Genomic DNA, 27578 nt, shown 5'->3' on the forward strand with positions numbered 1-27578 from the left:
ATAACAACCCCCTGCAACACTACAGGCTCAGGAAAGAGCGGTTGGAAGGCTGCTTGTCAGAAAAGACCTGGGAGTGTTGATCAACAGCAGCTGAACATGAGCCAGCATGTGCCCAGGTGGCCAAAAAGGCCAATGGCCTCCTGGTGTGCATCAAGAATAGTGTAGTGGGCAGAACCGGGGCAGCAATCATCCCCTTGTACTTGGCGCTGGTGAGGCCACAACTCGAATCCTCAGTTCAGTTTTGGGCCTCTCATTATAGGAAAGACCTTGAGGTGCTGGAGTGAGTGCAGAGAAGGGTACAAGGCTGTTGAGGGTCTGGAGCACAAGTCTTCTGAGGAGCAGCTGAGGGACCCGGGAGTGTTTAGCCTGGAGAAAAGGAGGCTGTGGGGAGACCTTTTTGCTCTCAACATGTATCTGAAAAGAGGTTGTAGCATGGAGGATGTTAGTGTTCTCATGAGTAGCAAGTGATAGCATGAGAGGAAATGGCCTCAGCTTGTGCCAGAGAAGGTTCAGAATTGATATTAGGAAACATTTCTTCATGGAAAAGTTTGTGAAGCAGTGGAACAGGCTTCCCAGGGAAATGGCTGAGTCACCATTCCTGAAGGTGTCTAAAAGATGTATAGATGAGGTTCTCTGGGAAATGGTTTAGTGCTAGAGTTAGGTTGTGGTTGGACTCGATGACATTAATGGTCTCTTCCAACTGAAATGATTCTATGATCCTACGATTCTATTCTTCAAGGGAGACAAAGAGGCTGGGGGGAGACCTTATTGCTGTCTAGAACTACCTGAACGGAGGTTCCCATACGGTGGAGCTATCCTTTGAGGTAGGAATCATAGAATCATAGAGAGTGTTGGAAGGGAGCTTCACAGGTCATCTAGTCCAACCCCCCTGTCATGAGCAGGGACATCTTCACCCAGATCAGGTTGCTCAGAGTGCCATCCAGCCTGGCCTTGAATGTCTCCACGGATGTCTCCATCCACCACCTCTCTGGGCAATCAGTGCAGTTGTTTCATCACCCTCATTGTAAAAAATTTCTTCCTCATGTCTGACCTGAATCTCTCCTCTTCTAGTTCAAAACCATCACCCCTTGTCCTATCACAACATGCCCTGCTAAAAAGTCTGTCCCTATCATTCTTCTCGGCCTCATTAAGGTATAGAAAGCTGACAATAAGGTCTCCCTGGAGCCTTTTGTTCTCCAGGCTGAACTACACCAACTCTCTCAGCCTGTCCTCACAGCAGAGCTGTTTCATCCCTCTGATCATCTTGGTGACCTTGCTGTGTCCCCTCTCCAACAGGTCCATGTCTTTCCTGTACTAAGGACCCCAGAGCTGGATGCAGGACTACAGGTGGGTTCTCACCACGGTGGGGCAGAATCCCCTCCCTTGATGTGCTGCTCATGCTCCTTTGGATGCAGCCCAAGATATGTTTGGCCTTCTGGGCTGCAAGCGCACTTTGCCAGCTCCTGTCCGGTCTTTTACCCACCAGTATCCCCAAGTCCTTCTTGTCAGGGCTGCTCTCCATCCCTTCATCCCCCAGCCTGTATTGATAGTGGGGGGTTGCCCCAATCCAGGTGCAGGACCTTGTGTTTGGCCTTCTTGAACCTCAGGACACTCACATGAACCCACTTCTCGAGCTTATCCAGGTCCCTCTGGATGGCCTTCTGTCCCTAACATGTATCAGGAACTCCACTCGATTTGGTGTCGTCTGTAAACTTGCTGAGGGTGCACTTGATCCCACTATGTCACTGATGAAGATACTAAACACTAGTGATCCCAGTATGGACCCCTGAGGGACACCACTTGTCACCAGTGTCCATCCAGACATTGTGCCATTGACCACCACTCTCTGGGAGTAAACATTGAGCCAGTTCCTCACTCACCAAACATTCCAGACATCAAATCCTCTCCAATTCAGAGAGAAGGATGTCGTGAGGGACCATGTCAAAGTCCAGGTAGATGACATCCATAGCCCTTCCTTTGTCCACTGATGTCGTTACTCCATCGTAGAAGGCCACCAAGTTAGTCAGACAGGACCTGCCCTTGGCGAAGCCATGCTGGCTGTCTCAAATCACCTTCCTGTCCTCCTTGTTCCTTAGCAGAGCTTCTAGGAGGATCTGTTCCATGATCTTCCCAGGCACAGGTAAGAGGCTGACAGGTCAGTAGTTTTCAGGGTCCTCCTGTCTACAGCAGAGGAGACAAACACTGCCACACAGCGCAGTTTGGAACATGAGGAGGAAGAAATATCACTCAAAGAGTAGTGTTGTGGTACAAGAAATCATCCAGAAGGAGCGTGAGATCAGTCCACCACCTTGTGTTTCAAGGAACAGAGCATGAGAGTGGAGACACATCAGTCAATGTATGGAAACACCACGGTGAGAGCGAGGGGAGGAAACGAGATGGGTGTCTACAGCCTGCAGGGAAAGAGAAGCAGCTGTGTGACAGTGTAGGACAACCTGTGGTGGAGATGGCAAAGGGCACTGGCAAGGCTGGATGTAACCAAGGGAACCTAAGTCTTTGTCCCTTTGGCTGGGGCAATCATCTCTGCCACCAAGGCCTATGAGGAGCCATGTTGTCCTCAGGCACTGGGGCACCTCATGGCCTCCTTGCACACCCCCAGGAAGGCTGGGAACTGTCACACCATTGTCCTTCACTCAGCATCACACAGCCCACATCCCCCTGCCCCAGGAAGAGCCCTGAGCAATGGGTGAGGGACAGGATCTGCCTTCCCAGGGGCTGGGGGTCAGGCCTTGGCCTCTCTGCTTCATCCAACAAAACCAGGCTTTTCTCAGCACCTCAGCTGCCTGCACATGACCTTTTGTTTATCTGCCATCATGGCCTCCAATTCTCTGCTCTAACGAGTCCCTGGGGAGGCTTTGCTGGTACTTGCCCTCAGTGGAACTCATTAATACTTCAAGGTACTCAGTACTTTTTTCTTCTGACTTTGACTTCTGGCAAGGTTTGTGCAATCTCCTCTCAGCACCTCAGTGAGTTTCAAGGGCTCAGCACCAAATGCACCATGGGGCTCATTACACTGAAGAAAGCTCTAAGAAACCATGTCTCTTCTTGTAATTGTCTTCTACTCTTGTACAGTGAATTAGAGAGTTTTCTTGGTGTAACTATGTAGAAAGATTTCAAAAAGCTTCTAATAAAAGCGTCTTTCTATTTTAAAGGGTGTATTTCATTAATTTTTCCGTTTAAAGAAAATATTCTATCAGTATTATATCGATCCAGGGTCTCTCCTGTGGAGGTCTGGACTGGTTGGAGAAGGTCTGACACTTGAGGTCTGACACTGTGTGGACAACCTTGCTCCTCACCTCCCCAACCCCATCATTTCTCTTATTGGCCACCTGGCACTTGCATCCCTTTTCCTTACACCAGACTTCTCCACTGCAGTCTGCAGCTGGATGTTCCAGCTCCTTTGCACCAGCTCCCACCTGCTCTCCTTGGAGACCTGGCTGCACACAGGCAAAGAGGGACTTTTCTTTCCTTTTGAACAAACAAAATAAAGCTGATAAGATTCATGATTAAAAGAAAGCACACTCCTCAACTGTATGCCAAGGACAAACTGCCACCAATGAGATTCACCATTCACAAGGCATAACCATGAGAAAATATTTTAGGCAGAAATGAATTACAAAATAAACACAATAAAAGAGTTGGCTAAAGACAGAATTAGACAGACTACCGAAAGAAAAGGAATCTTTTAACTCCTTGAAGCTGAAAGCAGCAACTGGATTGTTGACAAGAGTCCGAGTGACCAAAGAGTAAGAGGAAGGGAAATCCAGAGAGCAATCGCAAGTGCTTGTGTGCAGATGAGCTGCTGGAAATGGGACTTCAGACATGGTCAGTTTAGTTAGGGCAGGAAAAAATACATAAAAGATGAGGGAGATCGAATGCACAGCCTAAGACAGAGAGTGCTGAGAAGGGAAATCTTGTGGAAGATCAGAAATTCTCCTCTAGCTATTAATGCACATCCCGAAAAGTCTCATTTTGATGTCATGGGAAAAAACTGACATTTAAAGTATTCAAAACAAAGAAAAATAATTATAACACTAACAATGTTTGATGCTTAAAGTTGCAAGAAGACATTTCCTTCACTCTACGTCTTTCATTTGGTTTCTTTTTCCCTCCATTTTAAAAAAAATGTTCTCTAGATTTCGATCCTACCAAAGCCTACAGCATTAAGAGAGATAATCCTTGTATCTTGCACAGAGTGAAAGGCACCAAAAACTCCACTGCCCTGGACTGTCAATGCCCCTTTTTACCCTTGGCACAGAGTGAGTCGTGCTCAAAGCTCTTGGCCACTCTTGCCTGATGCAGGAAAGAAGGAGAAAAAGGTTAATTGAACTGTTCTTTTTTAAGATGGCCATGTTGGCAGTGATCTCAACAGACCTGTGTTATCTGTCTTTCTATGTGATCATAAGGAAAAATATGTATTTATGTGTTGGTAAATATATAGTAAAATATATAAGTGTTGCCAGTTACTCAGCAAAACACATTTCCTACCAGCATTCTCAAAGGAAGAGTCTTTCTTCTGAGGAATTGCTGTCTCCCAAGCCTCTGCGACTCGAGGCAGGAATCTGGAGGAGAACAACCAGCAGTGGGTGGGGATGAAGTCAGGGATCACTGGAACTAACACTCACTCTGTGCCAGAAAGTGACCAAAATGTATTTGGATAAAGCTCTGAGTAATCTGGTCTGACCCTGCTTTGAGCAGGAGGTTGGACAAGACACCTTCTGAGGACCTATCCAGTCTGGATGACGCTGTCCTTCCTTTCCCTTCAGGTTTTCTAGTAAGAGAGCACTCTCAGTTTCTCTCTGATCACAGAAATCATTCACATGAGGCACAGGGCTGCTTTACAAGTAACCAGAAACAGTCCTGACCACAACTTTTGCATCCCTTTTCATTTGCCCCAACCCAGGTTCTTCTTTTTTTCTGTGCTAATACCCTTCCAGAAAGAACAGGCCACCTTGTCAATCCTTTCAGAGCAGGTTGTTCAACAGCTGTCAACGTCCATGTACAGATTCTGCACATCAGCCAGGCATAAAGGCACCATTACAGAAATGGAGACGAGGAACTCGACCAGCTCCTTGAACCCAGGAATCAACCCACCTTGTCTCCTGAGATTCCCGGGAACACCTAAAGTTTAAGAACACAGAAGCGTGAGTCCTCGCTGAGTATCTCGGCTCATCTCCTGACCCATGTGGTGCTTCAGACTGTGAAGAGAATGAAAAGCAACTTTTTGACCGGGGTAGTTGATTTTAAACGCTGTCACACAGGGCAGATGAAGGGAGATCAGAACTCCAATCTCTGCTGCACTAAGAGGCTTGATACCCCATCCATACGTACATATCTCTGTGGTTCAGATAAAGGGTGGTCTTGCAAAAGTCACCCTTTGCGTCCCCAGGTGCACGGACACTGCTCATGTTCCTCTCCAGAGAGTGGCAGAGGCTGGATCACTTTCTCAGGAGAAACTCCTTGCTGGAAAGGCACAGCTATGGAGGTGGCTCAACAAGGTTTTATTGCATTTCACTCAGCATCAGATTTGATATATTTGGTACTTTTCTGGGATAACACCTGCACGGATGATCACATAAAGACAAGCATTCCATAAGAGCTGGTTATGAAGACCCTGACATGAACAAGAAAACTCACCATGAGGTCTGCAGGGAGCAAGAAAGATTATAACAAGCACCAGGAGGAACCAAGAAGTTCAAGTCATCTTCTGAAGAGTGAGAGGCCCTGAGCAGCAGTGACCGCCCATGTGTGGTGTGGGAGAGGGTCAGGGGATGTGAGGTAGAAAAGGGTGATGGCTGACGACGTTAGTAGATCCTTACAACCATGTCTGAGCCTGCAAGTGGAATGTGGTTGATGTCTGTGGGTGGAGGGGGAATAGGAGGAAGGTTTTTAGGGGATTATGGAAAGAAGGCAGGCTTCTCTTGGGCTAATCATATAAGGCAGTGACATTTGCATGCTGTGGGCATGGCTGTGCCTGGGAGATGGGGAATGGCTGCTGCTGGGGCTGGCTGTGCTCCGTCATGGCCCATGAGCTGACCTCGCTCTGCTCCTCTCTTACACTGCCCACACTTGGATGGTCCTCAGGAATCATCCATGAGCCTGGAGGAAGCACCAACCTCCTGGAGTGTTGGCCTGTTGCTGGATGACAAGAGCGAAAGGTTTGTGAGACACATGGGAGTGCAGGATGAGAGTGGTCTATGCGTAGCAGTGAGTGTGTTAAAGGCAAGAAGAAGACCTGAAGAGCATGGGCTGGTCATGTTAATGTGGAATAGACTGACTTCGGTTTTAATTTTAGGGCAGCAGAAGAAGGAACATGTGCATTTCAGTGCTGGGGCATGGATCCAAATTGAGGATTCAAGCAAGTTTGGGGCTGGGACAGCTTAGGTGATTGAGAACCATCGCCAGGTCTATGAAAGAAGCTGAATGGGTTTTGAGGACCTCACAGGCATTGCCAAATCCTCAGAAAACCAGAGCCTTGTGGTTAAAGGAACAGCACCTGGCACCAAACCCACACCCAAAACACAAATACCTTCACAATGACCACAGGCAGAGCCTGAGAAATATCAGAGAGAAATGATCTCCTTTGGCTGGTCCTGGGGTCAGGGCTCAGCCTTTCTGTCCTGGTTGAGACAGACAAACGACATAGACCAAGTTCTTCCAGGATGAAAGTAGTAGATGCCATTTATTGCCACAAGTGCATTTTTATACAGTTTTACCAATTCCTGTGTCTCTTCACTATCGGTTACAAGTTACAGCAGTAACATCTCATTGGCTGATTTTGCTATCATCAATGTTACTTTTCTACTCCCTTCTCTCTCACGGGTACACATTAATATGTCCGGATACTCCTTTACTCCCATCTTTCTCATGGGTAGGCCTTAATATCTTCAAGGCTGATCTTTGTTCCCATGCCCTCCGTCAGGGAATCCACGGACCCACCGTAGTCCCCCACACCATTCTGATGATGAACAGCCATGAAGGGCTCACCTGGCATCAGAGCGACCTGCACATCACCTTTACCACCTGTAGCCAGTGTCTCAAGGCTTTTGCTTCACCAGCCTCCAGGGACAGGGACCTCGACTGCTTGTTTCCTTCAGCACTGGGTCAGTGATAGCCCTTCGTGGGGTCCCAAACACCCTCACACACTTCAGTTTGTTTCTGCCTTTCACTTCATTAGAGGTTTGTTCATTCTTTCAGCATCTGCAGTTCAGGATCATGGCAGCAGAGGGCTCATTAACATCCAAAATGCTCTTACAAGCCAAGGCTCTGTGCAGCAGTTTCCTGAAGGCTTCGAGTCTGGTGTGGATGATTAGGGAGATTTCAGGAATAGCCAAACAGAGAGCATTTCCATAATAAATACAAATAAAGCCACATTTCTTCTATTTCCTTCCATGCTCGCCCTTCCCTCCCTTTCCAGAACAGGTGGTATCAGCAGCCTCCAGTTCATATGGATGTGGAGCATCTCCTGATAGAGACTGAATATGTCAGAAAAGTGGGTGCCTAAATCACCACGTGAGTGAGGAGATAGTCCAGGCCACCTCAAGAGGAGTCACATCCTCTGGACCAAAAGGCAGGTGTTCCTGGGAATCTCAGATGCCACAGCACAGCTATACCTGTGTTCAGGGAGCTGGTCAAATGACCCATCTGCTTTTCTGTAATCGTGTTTGAGTTTACTCAGGTAACCCCTGACTTGAGCCCCATCCACTCCTGGGTGTTCTCCAGACTCCTGCCTTCAGGAACAAAGTCCCGGGAGACCTTGCTGGTGAAGATGAAGACAAAGAAGCCATGAAGTACCTCAGTCCTGTCTGATTCTACTCTTAGGAAGTTCAGCAGCAGGCCCATGATTGCCCTGTCTCTTCTTTTACTGTAAGGAAGCTGTGTCAGCTCATCTTGCTGCCCTCAGCCTCCCCTGCAGGTATGAAATCCAGGGCAGCTTTGGCATCACTCCCTACATCTATAGACAAGGTTTCTAAATTCCCCCTTTGCAGCTTCCCCTGCTTCCACCTCCTGTGTGCTGCCTTTTAGCCCTGGAGCTCCATCAGTTCAGACAAGCAGCCTCACGAGATAAATGCTTCTTTTCATGGGTACTTGGAGACATCATTCTTGTGCTTGGAGCAGGCTGTTCTGTAAGGCCGATCAGATTTCCTGAGCTCCTTCACCCTTCATACCTACTTCGATGTCACCATCTCACCCACCATCCTCCAGTTATCATCTTCCAGGGGCCTCAGCTCCAATTTCTCATCCCTGACTGTTACATCCCTGACCAAATCTTTCTGGTTTGTAGGTGTGAAGTCCCACAGGGCACCTCACCTCACTGACCCCTCAGTCACCCCTGTCGGGAAGATGTTGTCAATGAGCTCCAAAACCCTCCTGGACGCCTGGTACCTTGCAGATATTGGAATATCTTAGGTCTGCAACAAGGAAACATGAGGCCTGGAAACATGACGCTTTTTTCATTTATCTGAAGGAGGCCTCATCTAATTCCTCTTCCCGATCAGGGAGCCTGTAGCTGATGTCCAGTCACCACAACATTGCCCATGTTGTTCTGCCCTCTCATGCTGACTCCTCAACGTTCAGCTGACATTGTCTCCATGCATTCCAAATGCTCTCCCACATGAAGGCAAAATTCCACTCTCTGTGTCCTGTAACTCCTCATGCTCTTGTCTTAGGAGAGACACCCTCATCAGGATAAGCCATCCGCATGCAAACATTAACAGCTGAGCAAATGGACCTTCAGTCAAGGGAGAGTCCAGACCTTGAGAATATCTGGGATTCGCCCATCAGAAAGTTCTGAAACTGAACAAGGAGAAGTGAGCAGTGCTGGGGAGGCTACAGTAATAGGGGAGAAGCCTGAGAGTGCTTGAAGGGTGGTTTCAGAGATGGTGGAGGTTTTCTTCATAGTGGGAAACAGCACGAGAAAGAAATAATGGCACACAGTGCAGCTGGCGAGGTCCAGGCCGGACATAAGCAGCAAGGAATGTGAGTGGAAGGGCAGTGCTGTGGTGGAGCAGGTCACCCAGAGGGAGTCTGCATCAGCCCAAGGCTTTGTGCTTCAAGGAACAGCTGGGGAGGACGGAGAGATCTCAGCAAAGGAAAGAAGATGCTCAGACAAGAGCAAGGTGGGGCAGCAGGGGGGATGTCTCCAGCCTGCAGGGAAAGAGGTGCAGGTGATGCCACAGCATAGGACAGGCTGTTGTGGAGATGGTCAAGGGATGTAAAAAGGCTGAAAGCCACCATCAGACATGAGCTCCTTCTCCCCTCAGCTATGGCTGTTGTGTCCACCTCTGCTGCCTGTGAGGAGACACCTTGTCCTTACAGCACAGGGGCCTCATGGCCTCCTTGTCCCCAGCCAGGAACCTGGGAGGTGTTGGACCATAGTCCTGCCCTTGGCCTTGCACAGCCCCACATCACACTGTCCCAGGAAGAGCCCTGGGCAACGTGGGAGGGACAGGATCTGATTTCCCAGGGTCTGGGGGTCAGGGCTTGGCCCTTTGGTTAATGAAACACATCCAGTTTACTCAGCATCAGAGAGACCTTTACTTTGCTTTTCCTGACCTTTCATCATTGACTCCAGTTTTCTGCTCTAACTGTCCCTGGGGATGGTTTCTCAGTTGTGTTCCTCATTGAGACCCATTAACAATGCAAGAAAATTTAGACTTTGCATCTGAGTTTGACTTCTTGAGAGGTATCTTCAACTTCCTCTCAGGGTCTGATGTTCATGGACTCAGCACCAAAGCCACCAGAGGGGTCATTAAAGTGCCTGGGGCTGCTCCTGTGCTGCTGAGCTGGGCTGGGCTCCTGGGACAGAGGGAGCTCATGGCAAGCGGCAGCGCTGCAGAGAGACAGCTCTGCCCAGGAGCAGCTCCTCTGCAAAGCGCAGCAGGGCTGAGGGCTCTGCCTGGGGATCTCAGGGAGACGAGCAAGGCAGAGAGAGATTAAAGGTGGTCAGGAGGGGGAGGATGACTGAGAGCTCACTGGAGGAGAAATCTTTGCAGCCCTTGACACGGTAAGTCTCTGGGTGCAGGGCAATGCAGCTGTAGCTCCTGGAGGCCTCCTCTAAATCTGGCACAAACGCAGCCTGTGGTATCTGAAAGAGCGGGCTCTTGTTCAGAAATTTCAAATACCCGTGCCCAGAGCTGTGTTTCAGAGCAGGGTCCCTGCACCCCGTGGGCTGCGTATCAGCTCAAGGACTCCACTGCTGGTCAGGGTCAGCACTAAGCCTGCCCATGGCGATCCCCATGGTTGTGTGTGGAGAAGTTCTGCATGGAAGGAACAATCTGTGTCAGGTCAGTGCAGGGTCCTTCTGTTCTTGAGAGAGCGCTGTGTGGGTCAGGGCTCCTCACAGCTCCAGACATCTGCCAGGCTACTTTTAAGAAAGCACAGCAAGGCAGGGGCTACCTGAAAGAGAAGAATCTTGTACCATCAATCACCTACTCTGAGTTGTCTGGGTGGGCAATAGGACACAGAAATTATTTTCTCAGTTCAGGAGGAGGAATGGAAATTCCAGAAATCTTACTCTGAGAGGTGAATAAAGCTGTGAGTATTACAACTAAACACACCCTGGCTTCCAGAAAGCATCAGGATGACTTTTCCAGCCTCATCAGGGCTGGTCTGATGTTCCCATCAGAGCCGGCCCACACAGAGCTGCCCCTGGGCAGTGCCCGGCTGCTGGGAGGGGTCTGCAGGGCAGAGCTGAGCACACAGCGGCTGGGATGGGGTCTGTGACACTGACAGGAGGAGACCTGGGCACAGAGACACAGCTGCAGGCAGGGACAGCTCCAGGCAGCAGAGCAGGGGCTGTTCAGGAGCTCTTTTGCTCCTGCTCTGCAGGTGGCTGCTGGGGGTTGTCTGCTGGGCAATGATCGGACTGTCCCTTTAGCACATCCCATCTCCAGGAGCCCTGACTCTGCTCTGCCTGTCCTGCTGGGCTCACCAGCTGCCCCCAGAAAGGCCCAGCTCTGCTGTAGGATGCCAGGAGTGCTGAGCCTTTCCTTGGGGTCCGCACTCTCCTGCCAGAGTCCTTTGCTTCTCTGGGTGAGGGGTCGTGTCCTGCTCTCTCCATCACATCTCCACCTCTGGGCTGGGGCAGAGAACAGTTTGCAGATCTGCCCTTTCAGACCGAGCTCCCCTGCTCCAGTATGAGTCTGTACTCATTTTTTGGGTTGCACAAGAAAAAGCACAGGGCAGATGAGTAAAAGACTGATGGACTCCACTGCTCTCCTGACTCTTCATTGAGCCACGGAAAACTGAGGCTTTTCGCCTGTCCTCTCTCAAGACTCTTCACATTTTCCCTCATGAAAATGAGGATTTTTCCCCCTCAACAGATATGGTGGTGACAAATAAAGGACACAGAGAAAATATTTATAAAGTCATGCTATGTCTCTCCTCTGCAGCCCACTCTTTACAGAATCATGAGTGCAGATATCGAACATTTCCAAGAAGCTGGATTACATCTGACATTCCTTGTGAACATTGGAGCTGTCATGAAGGAGCTCCCATTTTCCCACTGCAGCAGAGCAAAGCTGGTTATTTGGTAGCACATGGGCAGAGGTTCTGCTCCTCACAGCACACTCAGCCAGCACACACCAGAGAAATGAAATGCATTTCATATGGTGATTTCTGTGAAAAATGGAGTTGCTTTACTCAGAGGAGTCTATATCTCATGTTAAGTTATTGTTTCCTTTCTTTGAACAGAGCCCCAGGCTGAGAAACAGCAAATGTCCAACAGCAGCTCCATCACCCAGTTCCTCCTCCTGCCGTTCGCAGACACACGGGAGCTGCAGCTCTTGCACTTCTGGCTCTTCCTGGGCATCTACCTGGCTGCCCTCCTGGGCAACGGCCTCATCATCACCACCATAGCCTGTGACCAGCACCTCCACACCCCCATGTACTTCTTCCTCCTCAACCTCTCCCTCCTCGACCTGGGCTGCATCTCCACCACTGTACCCAAATCCATGGCCAACTCTCTGTGGGATACCAGGGTAATTTACTATGCAGGGTGTGCTACACAACTCTTTCTGTTTGTCTTTTTAGCTTCAGCAGAATTTTATATTCTCACCATCATGTCCTATGACCGCTACGCTGCCATCTGCAAACCCCTGCACTACGGGACCCTCCTGGGCAGCAGAGCTTGTGTCCACATGGCAGCAGCTGCCTGGGCCACTGGGTTTCTCTATGCTCTGCTGCACACGGCCAATACATTTTCACTGCCACTGTGCAAGGGCAATGCTGTGGACCAGTTCTTCTGTGAAATCCCCCAGATCCTCAAGCTTTCCTGCTCAAACTCCTACCTCAGGGAAGCTTGGCTTCTTGTGATTGGCGTCTTTTCAGCTTTTATCTGTTTTATTTTCATTCTTTTCTCCTATGTGCAGATCTTCAGGGCTGTGTTGAGGATCCCCTCTGAGCAGGGACGGCACAAAGCCTTTTCCACCTGCCTCCCTCACCTGGCCGTGGTCTCCCTGTTTGTCAGCACTGCCATGTTTGCCTACGTGAAACCCCCCTCCATCTCCTCCTCATCCCTGGACCTGGTGGTGTCTGTTCTGTACTCGGTGGTGCCTCCAGCAGTGAACCCCCTCATCTACAGCATGAGGAACCAGGAGCTCCAGTATTCAGTGTGGAAATTGATAACTGCACTTTTACAATAAGAAACAGCAACAAACTCTCACCCTCTGCATAGCAGTTATAGTGTAACTCATTACATTCTCAGTGTTTCTTGTTGTTGTTGTGGTTGTGTTTCGTCATGATGTTGTCATTCGTTTCCTAATTCACTGTCTGCCTTTTTTTCTGACCAAGTGTCTATGGAAATGAGGAGCCCTTTTCTCTACTTTTTAAAAAAAATGTATAAAAGGCCCTGCAGTGTTTCATTTTGTTTTATTTTTCCCCTGATATCTTCTTTTAAGGCCTTTTTGGAGCTGCAGGGACAGTTTCTGTCTGCAGTGGTGGAGGGGAGCAGAGTCCCAGCCTGGCAGCGCTGCCAGGGAGCAGCAGCCCTTGGCCTTCCAGAGCTGTTCTCGTTCCACTCCCACACTCTCCTTCTCATCCCTTGTGTTGGTGCAAGGCCTGAGTGCTCTGGCAGCTTGGTCACCGTCCTGCTGTGTGTCAGTCCTGTGAGCGCAGGCAGGGACAGGCAATGGGCACTGCTGTGACAGAGCTGGCCTCAGAACAGCGTTCCATGAAGAATGGTGATCTGCTGAGTGCAGTCCTGGAAGTTTTAGGTCTTCTTTCATAGCTTTTCTCAAGAACATGCCCAAGAAAGTGGCCCACAGATGAAACACCATTGTGCAGCTGCACAGTGTGTGTGTGCAGGGCTGGGCACACAGCAGTGTCCTCTCACAGCCAGGCCTCCTGCCAGAGACCTGCAAGACCAGCAGAGCAGGGGCTGGGCTGTGCCCGTGTGCACTGGACACCCCTTCGGAAGGAGCCTCAGGTCAATCATCATGCACTGGCCCCTCACAACCACCTTTTCCAGCACTGACCCCTCACCCACAGAGGCTGTTCTTCCCTCCATGGATGGACACTGAATGAGTAGGTCAGCAGTTTGTGTTTGCTTTGTATAGATGAGATGTGAGCATGCACATCATGTACGTGAGGTGACATGAACCTGAGTATAACAAATACCATCAACTATTCCTGTGGGACAGACAAGATCTTGAGGTCACTTGGTGTTGGAAGTAACATCCTATTGTTAACTGCCTGAATGCAGCACTGGGATGTGCTTCCTTCAAGCGAGCTCCTTGTGTCCATTCTTCCTGCCATGGGACAAGTCAGATGAGTGCAGAGCAGGGTGACACACCACAGGGCTCAGGTGTCTCCTGCCCTTTGGGAGTGGCAACAGGAGGTCGAGAGGGACTCTGTGACACCTGGCTCTTTGTGTAAAAGGGACAGACTCTGTCTCTGAGCATCCCTGGGTGCATAAGGAGTCCATGAGGCCAGCTCAGATGTTGACACCTGACAGAACCCGGACATTTCTGTGTTTGACTACAGGAACAAACCCCGTTTGACCAGTGAGATTCATCTCAGCTGCCTTGGACAGGCTCATTGCAAGTGCTCCTTTCTGCTACGTCACCCTTCCCATGATTCCGGATTGTGCTCTCAAAAGTGCCATAGAAACCAGAATGGTTCTGGGGTCCTTAGAAAACGCAGACCTCAAACCCATCTTCAAGAAGAGCAGGAATAGGAACTGGGAGAGTTACAGCCTGGTCACCCTACCTCCCTCCCTGGGAAAGGGATGGGACATGTCCTCCTACACCCATTTCCTGGAATGTGAAGGCGAAGGAAGGGATTGCGGAACCCAAATGGACAGGGGAAAGAAAGGCATGTTGTGTACAGGGTGCTTGCAAGGCCTCAGCCATGGTGTCCTTCTGGGCAGAGTGGTGCTGATGGGGCTCCAGAAGTGGATGCTGGGTGGGATGCTGAACCATTAAGCCCAAATATCATGAGTGGTACAAAGTTCTCCATACAACCAGTTGCTAGTGTCATCTCTCAGTGACTGGCACTTGGGCCAACACTGTTGAACATCTTTATTTTCCCCCCTCTAAGATGTAACAGAGCGCACTTTCAGCACCTTTGAGGATGACACAAACCTGGGTGGAGGCCTTGAGCAACCTCACCTGGTTGACCCTGCCCTGAGCAGGAGGGTGAGACAAGATGAGTGAGACAAGGGCTCTCTTCAAACCTGAGTTATTCTCTGATTTGAAAGATTTTTTGCCTTGGAGAGGTTTCTGGAGAGAGAATACGTAGAAGAATAGTAGAAAAAAAAGAAAGGCAAAAGGGGAGATATAGAAGGTGTTAACAGAAATACAGCAGTTCCAGAGAAGAGTGCTTTTCATGCACATTGTTAGTAGGAAATCTATTTGATGGATTTGAACAAGGTGAGGAAGCCAGATGGGTGTCTACAGCCTGCAGGGAAAGAGGGGCAGGTGTAGGACTGCGTAGAACATGCTTCAGTCTTGGTCAGGTCCTGGCTAAGGAGGGGGATGGATGGCTGCTGGTATTATGAGGTCAGTTGTATCTCAGAAACTCATAATCCACTCAGAAGCGTGTGGCTGTGAAGGGGAATGTGAGATCAGTTCTGTCTCTGGAGGTGACAGGCCAGCAGCAGGGACATGGCTGGGAAAGAATCTCTGCCAAGGTACCCACAGGTCTTATCCAGGAAGAAGCCTTGGAGACGGGTTGTTACGTCCATCCCACCTGAGAACATGACGGGACAGCAGCAGGAACATGGTGGTGTCTGTCAGAGAAGCTGAAAGGCCAACAGCAGTCACGGGATTTAGAAGATCGTGGTGAAGTTACTTCTCTCTGGTCAGGTAAAAAACCACAAGAAGCCTAACAGGTTGGGTTCCCTGCATGAAGGGCAGTTTCTTAGATGGTCGTGCTCTCCTTGGAAGTGGGAAGAAGCAGGGAAGAGTCAGAAAGTGCAACTTGGAAGGTGAGGACTGGATATCAGGAGGAAGAAATGTGACTGGAAGGGCAGGGCTGTGGTGCAAGAGGTCACGCAGAGGGAGCTGGATCAGCCCATGGCTTTGTGTTCCAAAGAACAGCCAGTGAGGGTGCAGACACATCAGTGAAGGGACAGAAATGCTGGGGTGAGAGCAGGTGGGGAAGCCAGATGGGTGTGTGCAGCCTGCAGGGAAAGAGGGGCAGGTGTAGGACTGTGTAGAACAGCCTGTGATGGAGATGGCAAAGGGCACTGGCAAGGCTGGAAAGGACCAACAGAACCCGGGTCTCTGTCCCCTTGGCCATGGCAGTTGTCTGTGCCACTGAGGCCTAGGACAAGACATGTTGTCCTCATGGCACTGGGGCCTCGTTGCCTCCTTGCAGTCCCATGGGGAAGCTGGAAGTTGTTGTACCAGTGCTGTCCTTCCCTCGGCCTTGCACACCCACATCCCACGGTCCCAGGAAGAGCCCTGAGCCGTGTGTGAGGGACAGGGTCCCCCTTCCCATTGCCTGGAGGTCATGGCTTCTCCTTTCTGCTTTAGAAAGCAAGCCAAGGGGTTTCTCAGCATCAGAGCTGAAGAAAAGACTAAAAGGAGACCTCATGGTGGCTACAGCTTCCTCACAAGGGGAGAAGGACGGGTAGGTACTGGTCTCTTGCATCTGGTGACCAACGAGAGAACCCAAGGGAATGGATGTGCCAGGGGTGATTTCGATTCGACATGAGGAAAAGGTTCTTCACCCAGGGTGTTCTGGAGAACTGGAACAGGTTCCCCAGGGAGGTGTCATGGCCCCAAGCCTGACAGTGTTCAAGAAGAGACTGGACAACGTCCTCAGACACATGGTGTGAACTGTGGGGTTGTGCTGTGCAGGGACAGGAACTGGAGTCAATGATCCTGGTGGGTCTCTTCCAACACCGGACATTCTAGGATTCTATGAAACACTAGGTCAAAAGTCCATGTTTTCATTGTACAGATGAGTTGTAAACATACACATCATGTCCATGTCCACTGTGTGCATATGGTGAGATGAACCCAAGTGAGCACAAATGCTATCATCTTTTCCTTGAGATAGTGTTCAAGAGGTCTCTTCCAACCTGCATTATTGTAGGATTCCATGAATCTTTTCCTTGGAGAGCTCTTTCAAGACAGAATAGACAGAGAAAGAAGAAGAAAAAAAAAAAGAGGCAGAAGCAGAGATATAAAATGCAACAGTGTAAATACAGCAGCTCCTCTGAGGAACGTTTCTCCACTCAAACCCTTGATAGGAAATCTATTAGATGAATTTGATGAAAGCAGCTTAGTTTTATCTGCTCACACACTGGACCACAAGGAGGGTGATGGCTGAGTACGATGCCATGTGCTCAGCTGTGTCTCAGGAACTCCTAATCCAGTAGGAAGCCAATGGCTGTGGAGGGGACTGTGAGGTCACTTGTGCCTCTGCAGGGGATAGGCCAACAGCAGGAACATGGCTGGGAAAGGGACTGTGAGGTTACACATGTGAGACGAGCAATCGGGCCCAATCAGCATGATTTTATGAAAGGCAGGTCCTGCTAGACCAACCTGATCTCCTTCTATGTCAAGGTGACCGGCTTAGCAGATGAGGGAAAGTCTGTCGTGGGGGAGTGAATCCGCCACACAGGCTGTGGATGTTGTGTACTTAGACTTGAGTAAATCCCTTTACACCGTATCCCACAGCATTCTCCTGGAGAAGCTGCAGCTCATGGCCTGGATGGGTGTATCTGCGATGCATAAAGAACTTTGGGCCAGGCCCGAAGAGTTGTGGTGAATGGAGCCAAATCCAGTTGGTGGCCGATCACGAGTGGTATTCCCCAGGAGTCAGTATTAGCATCAGTTCTGTTTAATCTCTTTATCAATGATCTGGATGAGGGGTTCAAGTGCACCCTCAGTAAGTTTGCAGATGACACCAAATTGGGTGGGAGTGTGGAACTGCTGGAGAGTAGGAAGGCTCTACATACGGATATGGAGCTGCTGGTTCATTAGGCTGAGGCCAGTTTTCTGAGGTTTAACAAGGCCAAGTGCCAGGACCTGCACTTGGGTTGTAACCACCCCCAGTAACACTACAGACTTGAGGAAGAGTGGCTGGAAAGCTGCCTGGCAGAAAAAGACCTGGGCGTGTTGATCAACAATGACTGACTATAAGCCAGTGTGTGCCCAGGTGGCCAAAAAGGCCAATGGCCTCCTGCCGTGCATCAAGAATAGTGTAGTGGGCAGAACCAGGGCAGTGATCATCCCCTTGTACTCAGCGCTGGTGAGGCCACATCTCGAATCCTCAGTTCAATATTGGGTCCCTCACGATAGGAAAGACCCTGAGGTGCTGGAGTGAGTGCAGAGGAGGGCGACAAAGTTGTTGAGGGTCTGGAGCACAAGTCTTCTGAGGACCAGCTGAAGGACCCAGGGGTGTTTAGACTGGAGAACAGGAGGCTGAGGGGAGACTTTTTTGCTCACTACAACTTTCTGAGAAGAGGTTGCTACATGGAGGTTGTTGGTCTTCTTCTGAGTAGCAAGTGATAGGATGAGAGGAAATGGCCTCAGCTTGTGCCAAAGAAGGCTCAGAATTGATATTAGGAAACATTTCTTCATGGAAAAGGTTGTGAAGCAGTGGAACAGGGTGCCCAGGGAAGTGGTTGAGTCACCATTCTTTGTTCCTTAGCACAGCTTCTAGGAGGATCTGTTCCATGTTCTTCCCAGGCACAGGTAAGAGGCTGACAGGTCAGTAGTTTTCAGGGTCCTCCTTTCTACAGCACAGAGAAACCCTGCCACATAGTTCAGCTTGAAAGGTGGAGACTTGTGGGAGCAGAATAACGGACTCAACGACAGATCAATATGATCACAGTTGAAGACACTTCACTGCTCTAACAGAGTTATATTTATACCTATCTTATTTCTGTACACGCGACATGCTGTTATTTGGATAAACAGTTTGTCCACGAGCTGTTCTGGCGCATAGCTACATTGCTGATTGGCTCTTGCTACTACATCACGCGTCCCCATCTATGGTAACTGCTTTGCATTGTAGCAGTTAAGTGCTTTGCATGGTAGCAGTTAACTGCCTTCTGCCAGCTCCCGCCTTCATGTCTCCTCAAGCAGCAAGGCTCGGTGGATAGTCCACGAGGCTGTTGTAATGTCCTTGTTTGGACAAGTACATTGCCACAATTCCCCCTTTCTTCCCTTGGACTATCCACACTCTTTTGATGACATTATTTATCATATAGGAAAACCACTTAAAAATACAAAGTACAATACCAAGCACTACAGCTATTACAATCGAATGATTTAGATAAACGTGTTGACTACCTATGAAAACAGACTACAAGGATAACAGATAGGACAAACTTGACTACTCGCTCTTGTTTTTACTGCAATCTTCTGAGTTGTCACGTACGATGTTCTTCCCATTCACTTCTGCAGGAGGCTTCCACAGCTTTACCCAGCGAGCAGGAATCCACTTAGGGCCAGATTCTGTGATGACACACATATATCCTCTGCCAGTTACTTGTACACCAGCAGGTCCGGTCCATTGACCTGTATTTAGATTTTTGTACATGACCTTGATTCCTGCAGTTTTTCATACAGACAATTCGTTAACTAATGCGCTGTTGTGAATGACCATAGGAGGGTTATCAGCATTTCCTGCCAATCGCAAAAAATTAAGATCATATAGTGCTTTCCATATTCTCTCTTGCGGGGATATGCCAATTTTCCCTGGTTTTTGTTTTATAAAGAGATTCTTAAGTGTCTAGTGTGCACGTTCTACAATTGCCTGACCAGTTGGTGAGTGTGGAATACCAGTGTGATGCCTAATACCCCATAACTTACAGAAGTCCGCAAAAGTACAGGAAGTGTAGGCGGGTCCATTGTCAGTTTTTATTACATGAGGTACACCCAAGACTGCAAAGCAGCCTCGGAGGTGCTTTTTAATACGCTTAGCTGTTTCTCCTGTCAGAGGAGTTGCCCACATGGCTAAAGAATAACTATCAATAGTTACATGTACATATTTTAGTCTTCCAAACTCTGGGACATGAGTGACATCCATCTGCCATAATTGGAGAGGTAATAAAGCTCAGGGATTGACTCCGAGACCTATACCAAATCCTATCTTTTGGCAATCAGGACAGGATTGTACAATTCCCTGAGCATCCGTAATGGAAATCGCGAATTGTCGTGAAAGCACTTTGGAACTCACGTGAAAGAAAGCATGAGATGACTTAGCCTGTTCAAAGTGATTTATCGGAGGCTCAGTCCATAGTGGTGCAACAAGCCTATCTGCACGGTCATTACCTTCCGTTAGACCTCCCGGTAATCCTGAGTGGCTACAAATGTGAGTCATAAAATACAGAACTGTTCTTAGACTGAAATACTGTAATAACTCCTGGAACAGTGAAAATAGAACTGGATTACTAATTTCCTTTACGACTGAACTTTCTATGTGTTGTACTATGCCTACAACATACAAGGAATCTGATACGATATTTAGAGGACTAGAAGACCATTTCGCAAATAACCATACTACAGCTTTCAGCTCTAATGTTTGTAAGGAGTCATTTACATTACCGGGAATAATTTTGTCAACCCATTTATCATTTTCTCACCAGGTTATAGCAGCCCTCTTGCTGTTTCTGCTAGCATCCGTAAAAACCGTCAACCCAGGCACTGGCATTTCAGACCTGGTTGGAAAGGTATCAAAAACATTATTACATAAAAAGGAGAATAGTTTGTGTGCCGGATATACATTGTTAATTAGTCCTGCAAATTCAGCTAGTGCCACCTATATGACCTGTGAATGCCTTACTGCCCATTCCAAGTAGGATTGTACTAGTGGAAGGGTGATAGAGCTAGCGTCTCGACCTGCTATCTCTAGCAATCGTGAATGACCTTTCATGATTATCTGAGCATAAAGTTCCAGTCGGGTAACAACATATTTCTTTTGTCTGAAGGGTAGGAATATCCATTTGAGTATCTTTAAAGGATCCTTTTCTTTTGTATTCCATTGGGCTATTATGGCAAATGGGTGATTCTTATCCCTTTCTCCCTGGATTATTATGAGTTGAATATATAGTTCTGGAATATAGCAATGTGCCTTGGACATCGTAATCTCGTCTAATATGTGTTGCAACACTAGATTTTGACGATCTGTTAATTGCCGTTTGTCCTCTGCATTATTGCTAGTTAAGAGGAGTGGGAGTAATGGAGCTAAGTCCTCATTGGTAATCCCACAGAGATTTCTTATCCATTGGATGTCTCCTATCAACTTCTGAGCATCATTCAGTGTTTTGATTTCTGTGTTCAGGGTAATTTTTTGTGGTTTTACTTGAGACACAGTGATAACCCAACCCAGGTAATTCCATGGAGCACCTTTTTGACTCTTTTCAAGTGCAATCTTAAGCCCCTTAGCCTCTAAGCATGGTAATAGAGTTTTCAAGATTTCTTCAGCATTCATGTCCTTTCCAGCTATCAGTATATCATCCACGTAAAGATATATCAGTAACTGTTTGAACTGTTCCCTTACAGGTTCAAAAGCCCAAGCAACAAATAGCTGACACATTGTTGGTGAATTTTTCATACCTTGAGGTAGAACTACCCAATGATAACATTTTGCTGGCTCTGTTTTATTGATAGAGGGTACTGTAAAAGCGAATTTTTCACGATCTTCAGGATGTAATGGAATCGTAAAAAAGCAATCCTTCAGGCCAATTATCAGTAAGTTCCAATCTTTAGGGATCATGACCGGTGAAGGTAATCCCGGTTGTCGGGCTCCCATGTCATGCATAACTGCATTGATTGCCTGTAAATCATGCAACAGATGCCACTTCCCACTTTTCTTTGGAATGGTAAAGACTGGAGTGTTCCAAGGACTAGCTGATGGAACGATATGTTCTGCAGTTAACTGTTCTGTTACTAACTCTTGAATTTTGGACAGCTTTTCGGTACTAAGTGGCCATTGATCAATCCAGACGGGAGCATCAGTTTTCCATTTTAGTTTAAGGACTGGCTGTCCTTCAATGGCTGTTCCTAAAAATTCAGAGTGACCAATTTAGCTCCCATCTGGCTCAGGATGTTGCGGCCTAGCAGAGGAATTGGAACGTTTAACATGTATGGGCGTGTCTTAATTCTTGATCCATCAATAAAGCAGAAATCTAGGTGATACTTGCTGATATCAGATGATTGCATTCCTCCAATACCAAAGTCTCCGTCTGCGGACTGAATCATGGGCCAACGTGAAGGCCATTTTGAAAGGGGTATAACAGTGACATCAGCTCCAGTGTCTATAATCATTTTTAATGTCAGAGTTTCATCGCTTGGTCCTACAATTTTAACAGTCTCCTCAGGTTTGGATTTTTGGATGTTTAATGCGAGTACTATTTCTGGCGGTCCACTGGACCCAAAACCTGTATTCCCTCTTATTCGTTCCCCAGATTTGGGCACACATGATTTAAACGGAATCAATTGTGCTATTTTTACTTCTTTTGAGATGTTTACTGGTGGTGCTATGGTTTGGACCATGATCATTATTACACCTGTGCAATCTGCATCGATCACACCAGGTAGGACAAAAATCCCTTGTTTTCATGTTGATGATCGTCCCAATAATAACGCACATAACTCGTGACCGAGAGGACCTTTCATATTGGATGGAATGCAATGCACCTTTGAATCCACCAATGTTATTTCTACTGTTGTTTCCACGTCCACTCCGGCACTTCCTGCTGTGGCAGAGGGGACGCTGTCCAGACACCCTGCATTTGTGTCATAGCGTGCTGGGGTCTTGCACTTGTCTGGAAGTTTCCCAAAATATGACAATTAATACCAAACCTTGATCTACATTCTCTGTCCGCATGTCCTCTTTTCCCACAACGGGAACACGACTTTTCCTTACTACTCAGACGCTGTGATTTAAAATGCCCACATTTTCCACAATTAAAACATTTTTTGTTCGCCTTTCCTCCTTTTTTGTCTGTTACTAATGGACGTACTGTGGCAGCAAAAGCACTAGCGAGCATCGCAGCCTTACTCTGTTCTCCCAACCTCTCATATGTCTCTAACATTTCCCCAACATGAGCACCTTTGGGTAATGTTAACAGCATACGCTTTGTTTGAGGATTAGCATTCTCAAAAGCCAATTGGTCAAGCATCCTAGCTTTCATTTCAGCATCCAGATCTGGATGAGCATCTAAAGCAGAGTGCAACGGATCTACAAAATTGGGAAATGACTCTGAGTTCCCTTGGCATACTGAGACATATGAAGGAGAGTGTTTTCCCTCTTCCGGTACTGTGTACAGAGCTTTATACGCTTGTTCCTGTGATTGTTGTAACACTGCAGTGAGAAGTCGTGACTGCACTTGAATATTTGAAAACTGCCCACTGCCCATTAACATTTGAGACGTTATCTGGTATAGGAGATCATTAGGATTTCAATTAAAATTTTGTGCTTCAGCCTGCTCACACAGATCCTGCCGTTTTTGAAAAAATAACAACTGCTGCGAAGGGGATAACAACGTGCGCACAAGCATTTGTACGTCATAAGGAGCCAGCGTATATCCTGTAAATATATGCTGCAAAATAGCTTGAGTATATTGTGACTTTAAACCGTACTGAGCTATTGCAGTTTTTGCCTCTTTTACAACTTTCCAATCAAACGATACCCATTGAGCCAGAGCGTTCCCTCCCTCTCCTATGACAGGAAAAGCCATAGGGGAAGGTAGAATTTCCCCTTCTATTAAAGCATCGTGAATAATTCCTCGCCATATGCCATGAAGGTCGCTATTCTCTTTAAGGGGTGATTCAGGAATTAAGGTAGAATGGGGTAACGGGAAAGGGTTAGAGGGGTTAGATTGGCGAGAAACGGCCAAGGATACAGGCACTGCTGGTCCCTGTCTCTCTGCAGTTTCCAGCTGAGTCAACCTTTCGGCAACTTTTGCAGCTGTTGGGCCATGTCCGGGGGCGGTTCTCCTCGCTTTTCTGGGGATCCGAGTGTAGAAGGGGGTAAGAGTGGATAGAGACGCGACACTTCTCGTAACGGAACTTCTTGCGCTTTATGTTCTGGTAGAGGAGGGAAATCTTCCAAATGGTCACTAGATGGCGACATCTCTTCACAAAGCTGCTTGGGGCTACTTCCGTCAGAACGACTTTCTCCCCCTCCCTAGGTTCCGCACGGTTGTTTGAGGGCATAGAAACAGGGGGTGCAGAGGGGAGAACGCCAGGTAGGGTGAGGCCAAAAGTACTCTGGGCAGGGTCATGCTTTTCTTTGCTTTTCTTTTCATTGTCACCAGGAGATGCAGCGAGTGCAGCAAAAGCAGAAGCTGCAGCTTTACGATTGGCTTTCATTTCTTGAAGTGTGGTCTTAATTAACTTCCATAATGTAGCAAGACCTTTAACTTCTTTCGAGCCATCACTAATGCTATCCCATAGGGCCTCTCCGATAGCTTCCCAAGTCCATAACTCAAAAGCAGTTCCTACATCAATCAATAACCCTTGATCTCTGCTCCATAATACAAGCTGGTTTAGACAGGTTTCGTCATATTTTATACCTCTCGTAGAGAGTATATGTTGGAGGAGCTTTAGTACCACCTCTTCCTCTTCAGAGACCATCTGCCACATCTCCTCCCCCGACCGTTTACCTCTTCTTTTAGGTAAGTTCTTCACCTCCTTAATGGGTGCTCCTCTCCTTGTTGGGAGAATTCAAAGGCTAGCCTTTCCATCTCTTATGGACACTTCAGCCGGAGCAGCTGATCTATTGGTCGGGATCCTCCCATCACTCTTCTCTTTTCATTTGTTCCAAATGGTGCAAAAGATCTGAGGGTGACTGTACGGGCGCCAATTGCAGGAGCAAAATAACGGACTCAACGACGGATCAATATGATCATAGTTGAAGACACTTTACTGCTCTAACAGAGTTATATTTATACCTGTCTTATTTCTGTACACGCGACATGCTGTTATTTGATTGGATAAACAGTTTGTCCACGAGCTGTTCAGGCGCATAGCTACATTGCTGATTGGCTCTTGCTACTACATCACGCGTCCCCATCTATGGTATCTGTTTACATTCTTGAAGTTAACTGCTTCTTGCCAGTTCCTGCTTTTATGCTTGCTCAAGCAACTTCCACTGTTTACATTGTGTCCTTAGACCAGGACCTAATCAGCAAGGCTCGATGGATAGCCCATGAGGCTGTTGTAATGTCCTTGTTCGGTCAGGTACATTGCCACATCTGCCCAGCTTTGCATTATCCTCAAAAGAGCTGCAAGTGCAGTGGTCACGTCATATAGGGGGAGAATAGACATTCAACAGTGTTTGCCCAATGCTGGGCACTGAGGGATGTCACCAGTAACTGGTTGCACACAAATATTTGTACCTTTTATGACATTTGTGCCTGACCATTCAGCCAAGTTCCCACCCAGCATCCAGTTCTTCAGCCCAGACAGCACCAATCTGGCTATAATGACGCCATGTCTGAGGCCTTGCATAACTCCGTGTACACGATATACTCTCCTTTCCCCTGCGCATTTTGTTTCAGCAATCCCTTTCTTATCCTTCAAGTGCTGGGAAATGGCTGCAGGAGGAGGTGTCCAATCCCCTTCCCAGGGACAGAGGCAGGCCGACCAACCTGCACTTCTCCCAATTCTTCTCCTGCCATTCTTGAAGATGGCTTTGATGTCTGTGTTTTCCAAGGACCCCGGAACCTCTCTGGTTGCCCTGGTGCTTTTGAGAGCACAATCCAGAATCATGGGCAAGGGTGAAGGAGCAGATAGGAACACTTGCAATGAGCCTGTCCAAGGCAGCTGAGATGAATCTCACTGGTCAAATGGGGTTTGTTCCTGTAGTCAAACACAGAAATGTCCGGGTTCTGTCAGGTGTCAACATCTGAGCTGGCCTCATGGACTCCTTATGCACCCAGGGATGCTCAGAGACAGAGTCTGTCCCTTTTACACAAAGAGCCAGGTGTCACAGAGTCCCTCTCGACCTCCTGTTGCCACTCCCAAAGGGCAGGAGACACCTGAGCCCTGTGGTGTGTCACCCTGCTCTGCACTCATCTGACTTGTGCCATGGCAGGAAGAATGGACACAAGGAGCTCGCTTGAAGGAAGCACATCCCAGTGCTGCATTCAGGCAGTTAACTATGGGATGTTACTTCCAACACCAAGTGACCTCAAGATCTTGTCTGTCCCACAGGCCTTCATGGAACCCTAAGGAATAGTTGATGGTGTTTGTGATCACTCGGCTTCATGTCACCTCAAGTACATGACGTGCATGCTCACAATTCATCTGTACAAAGCAAACATGGACTGCTGAACTACTCATTCAGTGTCCATCCATGGAGGGAAGAACAACCTCTGTGTGTGAGAGGCCAGTGCAGGAAATGGTGGTTGTGAGGGGCCAGCCCATGGTGATTGACCTGAGGCTCCTTCCCAAGGGGTGTCCAGTGCACAGGGGCACAGCCCAGCCCCTGCTCTGCTGGTCCTGCAGGTCTCTGGCAGGAGGCCTGGCTGTGAGAGGACACTGCTGTGTGCCCAGCCCTGCACACACACACTGTGCAGCTGCACAATGGTGTTTCATCTGTGGGCCACTTTTGTAGCCATATGCTTGAGATAGATTTTGCAAGAAGATATAAACCATCATGCACTGCCCTGAGGAGGTGACCGTTCTTTCTGGAAAGGCTGTTCTGAGTCCAGCTCTGTCACAGCAGTGCCCATTGCCTGTCCCTGCCTGCGCTCACAGGACTGACACACAGCAGGACGGTGACCAAGCTGCCAGAGCACTCAGGCCTTGCACCAACACAAGGGATGAGAAGGAGAGTGTGGGAGTGGAACGAGAACAGCTCTGGAAGACCAAGGGCTGCTGCTCTCTGTTAGTGCTGCCAGGCGGAGACTCTGCTCCCCTCCACTAATGCAGACGGAAACTGTCCCTGCAGCTCTAAAAAGGCCCTAAAAGAAGATCTGAGGGGAAAAACAAAAGAAAACAAAACACTATAGGGCCCTTTATTTTGTTTAAAAATGCAGAGAAAGTGGATCCTCATTTCCATAGACACTTGGTCAGAAAAAAAGGCAGACAGTGAATTAGGAAAGGGATGACAACATTATCACAAAACACCACCACCACAACAACAACAAAACAGCTATGGCTGAGCCTGCAATAAGTTACACTATAACTGCTATACAGAGGATGACAGTTTGTTGCTGTTTGTTATTGAAAACATCCAGTTATCAGTTTCCACACTGAATCCTGGAGCTCCTGGTTCCTCATGCTGTAGATGAGGGGGTTCACTGCTGGAGGCACCACCAAGTACAGAACTGCCACCACCAGGTCCAGCCGTGGGGATGAGATGGGAGGGGGTTTCAGGTAAGCCAACATGCCAGTGATGACAAACAGGGAGACCACGGCCAGGTGAGGGAGGCACGTGGAAAAGGCTTTGTGCCGTCCCTGCTCAGAGGGGATCCTCAGCACAGCCCTGAAGATCTGCACATAGGACACCACAATGAAAACAAAACATCCCTCAAAAAAAACTGCACTAAACATGAGAAGCCCAAGTTCCCTGAGGTAGGCATGTGAGCATGAGAGCTTGAGGATCTGGGGGATTTCACAGAAGAACTGACTCACAGCATTGCCCTCGCACAGTGGCAGTGAAAATGTATTGGCCGTGTGCAGCAGAGCATTGAGAAACCCAGTGGCCCAGGCAGCTGCTGCCATGTGGACACAAGCTCTGCTGCCCAGGAGGGTCCCATAGTGCAGGGGTTTGCAGATGGCAACGTAGCGATCATAGGCCATGACTGTGAGGAGACAATATTCTGCTGTACCACAGAAAAAGGAAAAAAAGACCTGTGCAGCACATCCTGTGTAGGAAATAACCCTGGTGTTCCAGAGGGAATTTGCCATGGATTTGGGGAGAGTGGTAGAGATGACACCCAGGTCGAGGAGGGAGAGGTTGAGGAGGAAGAAGTACATGGGGGTGTGGAGGTGCTGGTCACAGGCTATGGTGGTGATGATGAGGCCGTTGCCCAGGAGGGCAGCCAGGTAGATGCCCAGGAAGAGCCAGAAGTGCAAGAGCTGCAGCTCCCGTGTGTCTGCGAATGGCAGGAGGAGGAACTGGGTGATGGAGCTGCTGTTGGACAT

General features: G+C 48.4%; 1 protein-coding gene and 1 pseudogene across 1 annotated transcript; one reads left to right on the top strand and one right to left on the bottom strand.

Moving 5' to 3' along the window:
• The first annotated feature begins 11735 nt into the window (after positions 1-11735).
• LOC135999652 (olfactory receptor 14J1-like) lies at positions 11736-14874 on the top strand (annotated as a pseudogene).
• An 11777-nt stretch (positions 14875-26651) lies between these two features.
• Positions 26652-27578, bottom strand: LOC135999653 (olfactory receptor 14A16-like). Its single transcript, XM_065653212.1, has one exon. The coding sequence runs from the start codon at positions 27576-27578 to the stop codon at positions 26652-26654; it is 927 nt and encodes a 308-aa protein (XP_065509284.1).

Source organism: Caloenas nicobarica, chromosome 29 (assembly GCF_036013445.1).
Source record: "Caloenas nicobarica isolate bCalNic1 chromosome 29, bCalNic1.hap1, whole genome shotgun sequence".
In the NCBI taxonomy this organism is placed as follows: Eukaryota; Metazoa; Chordata; class Aves; order Columbiformes; family Columbidae; genus Caloenas; species Caloenas nicobarica.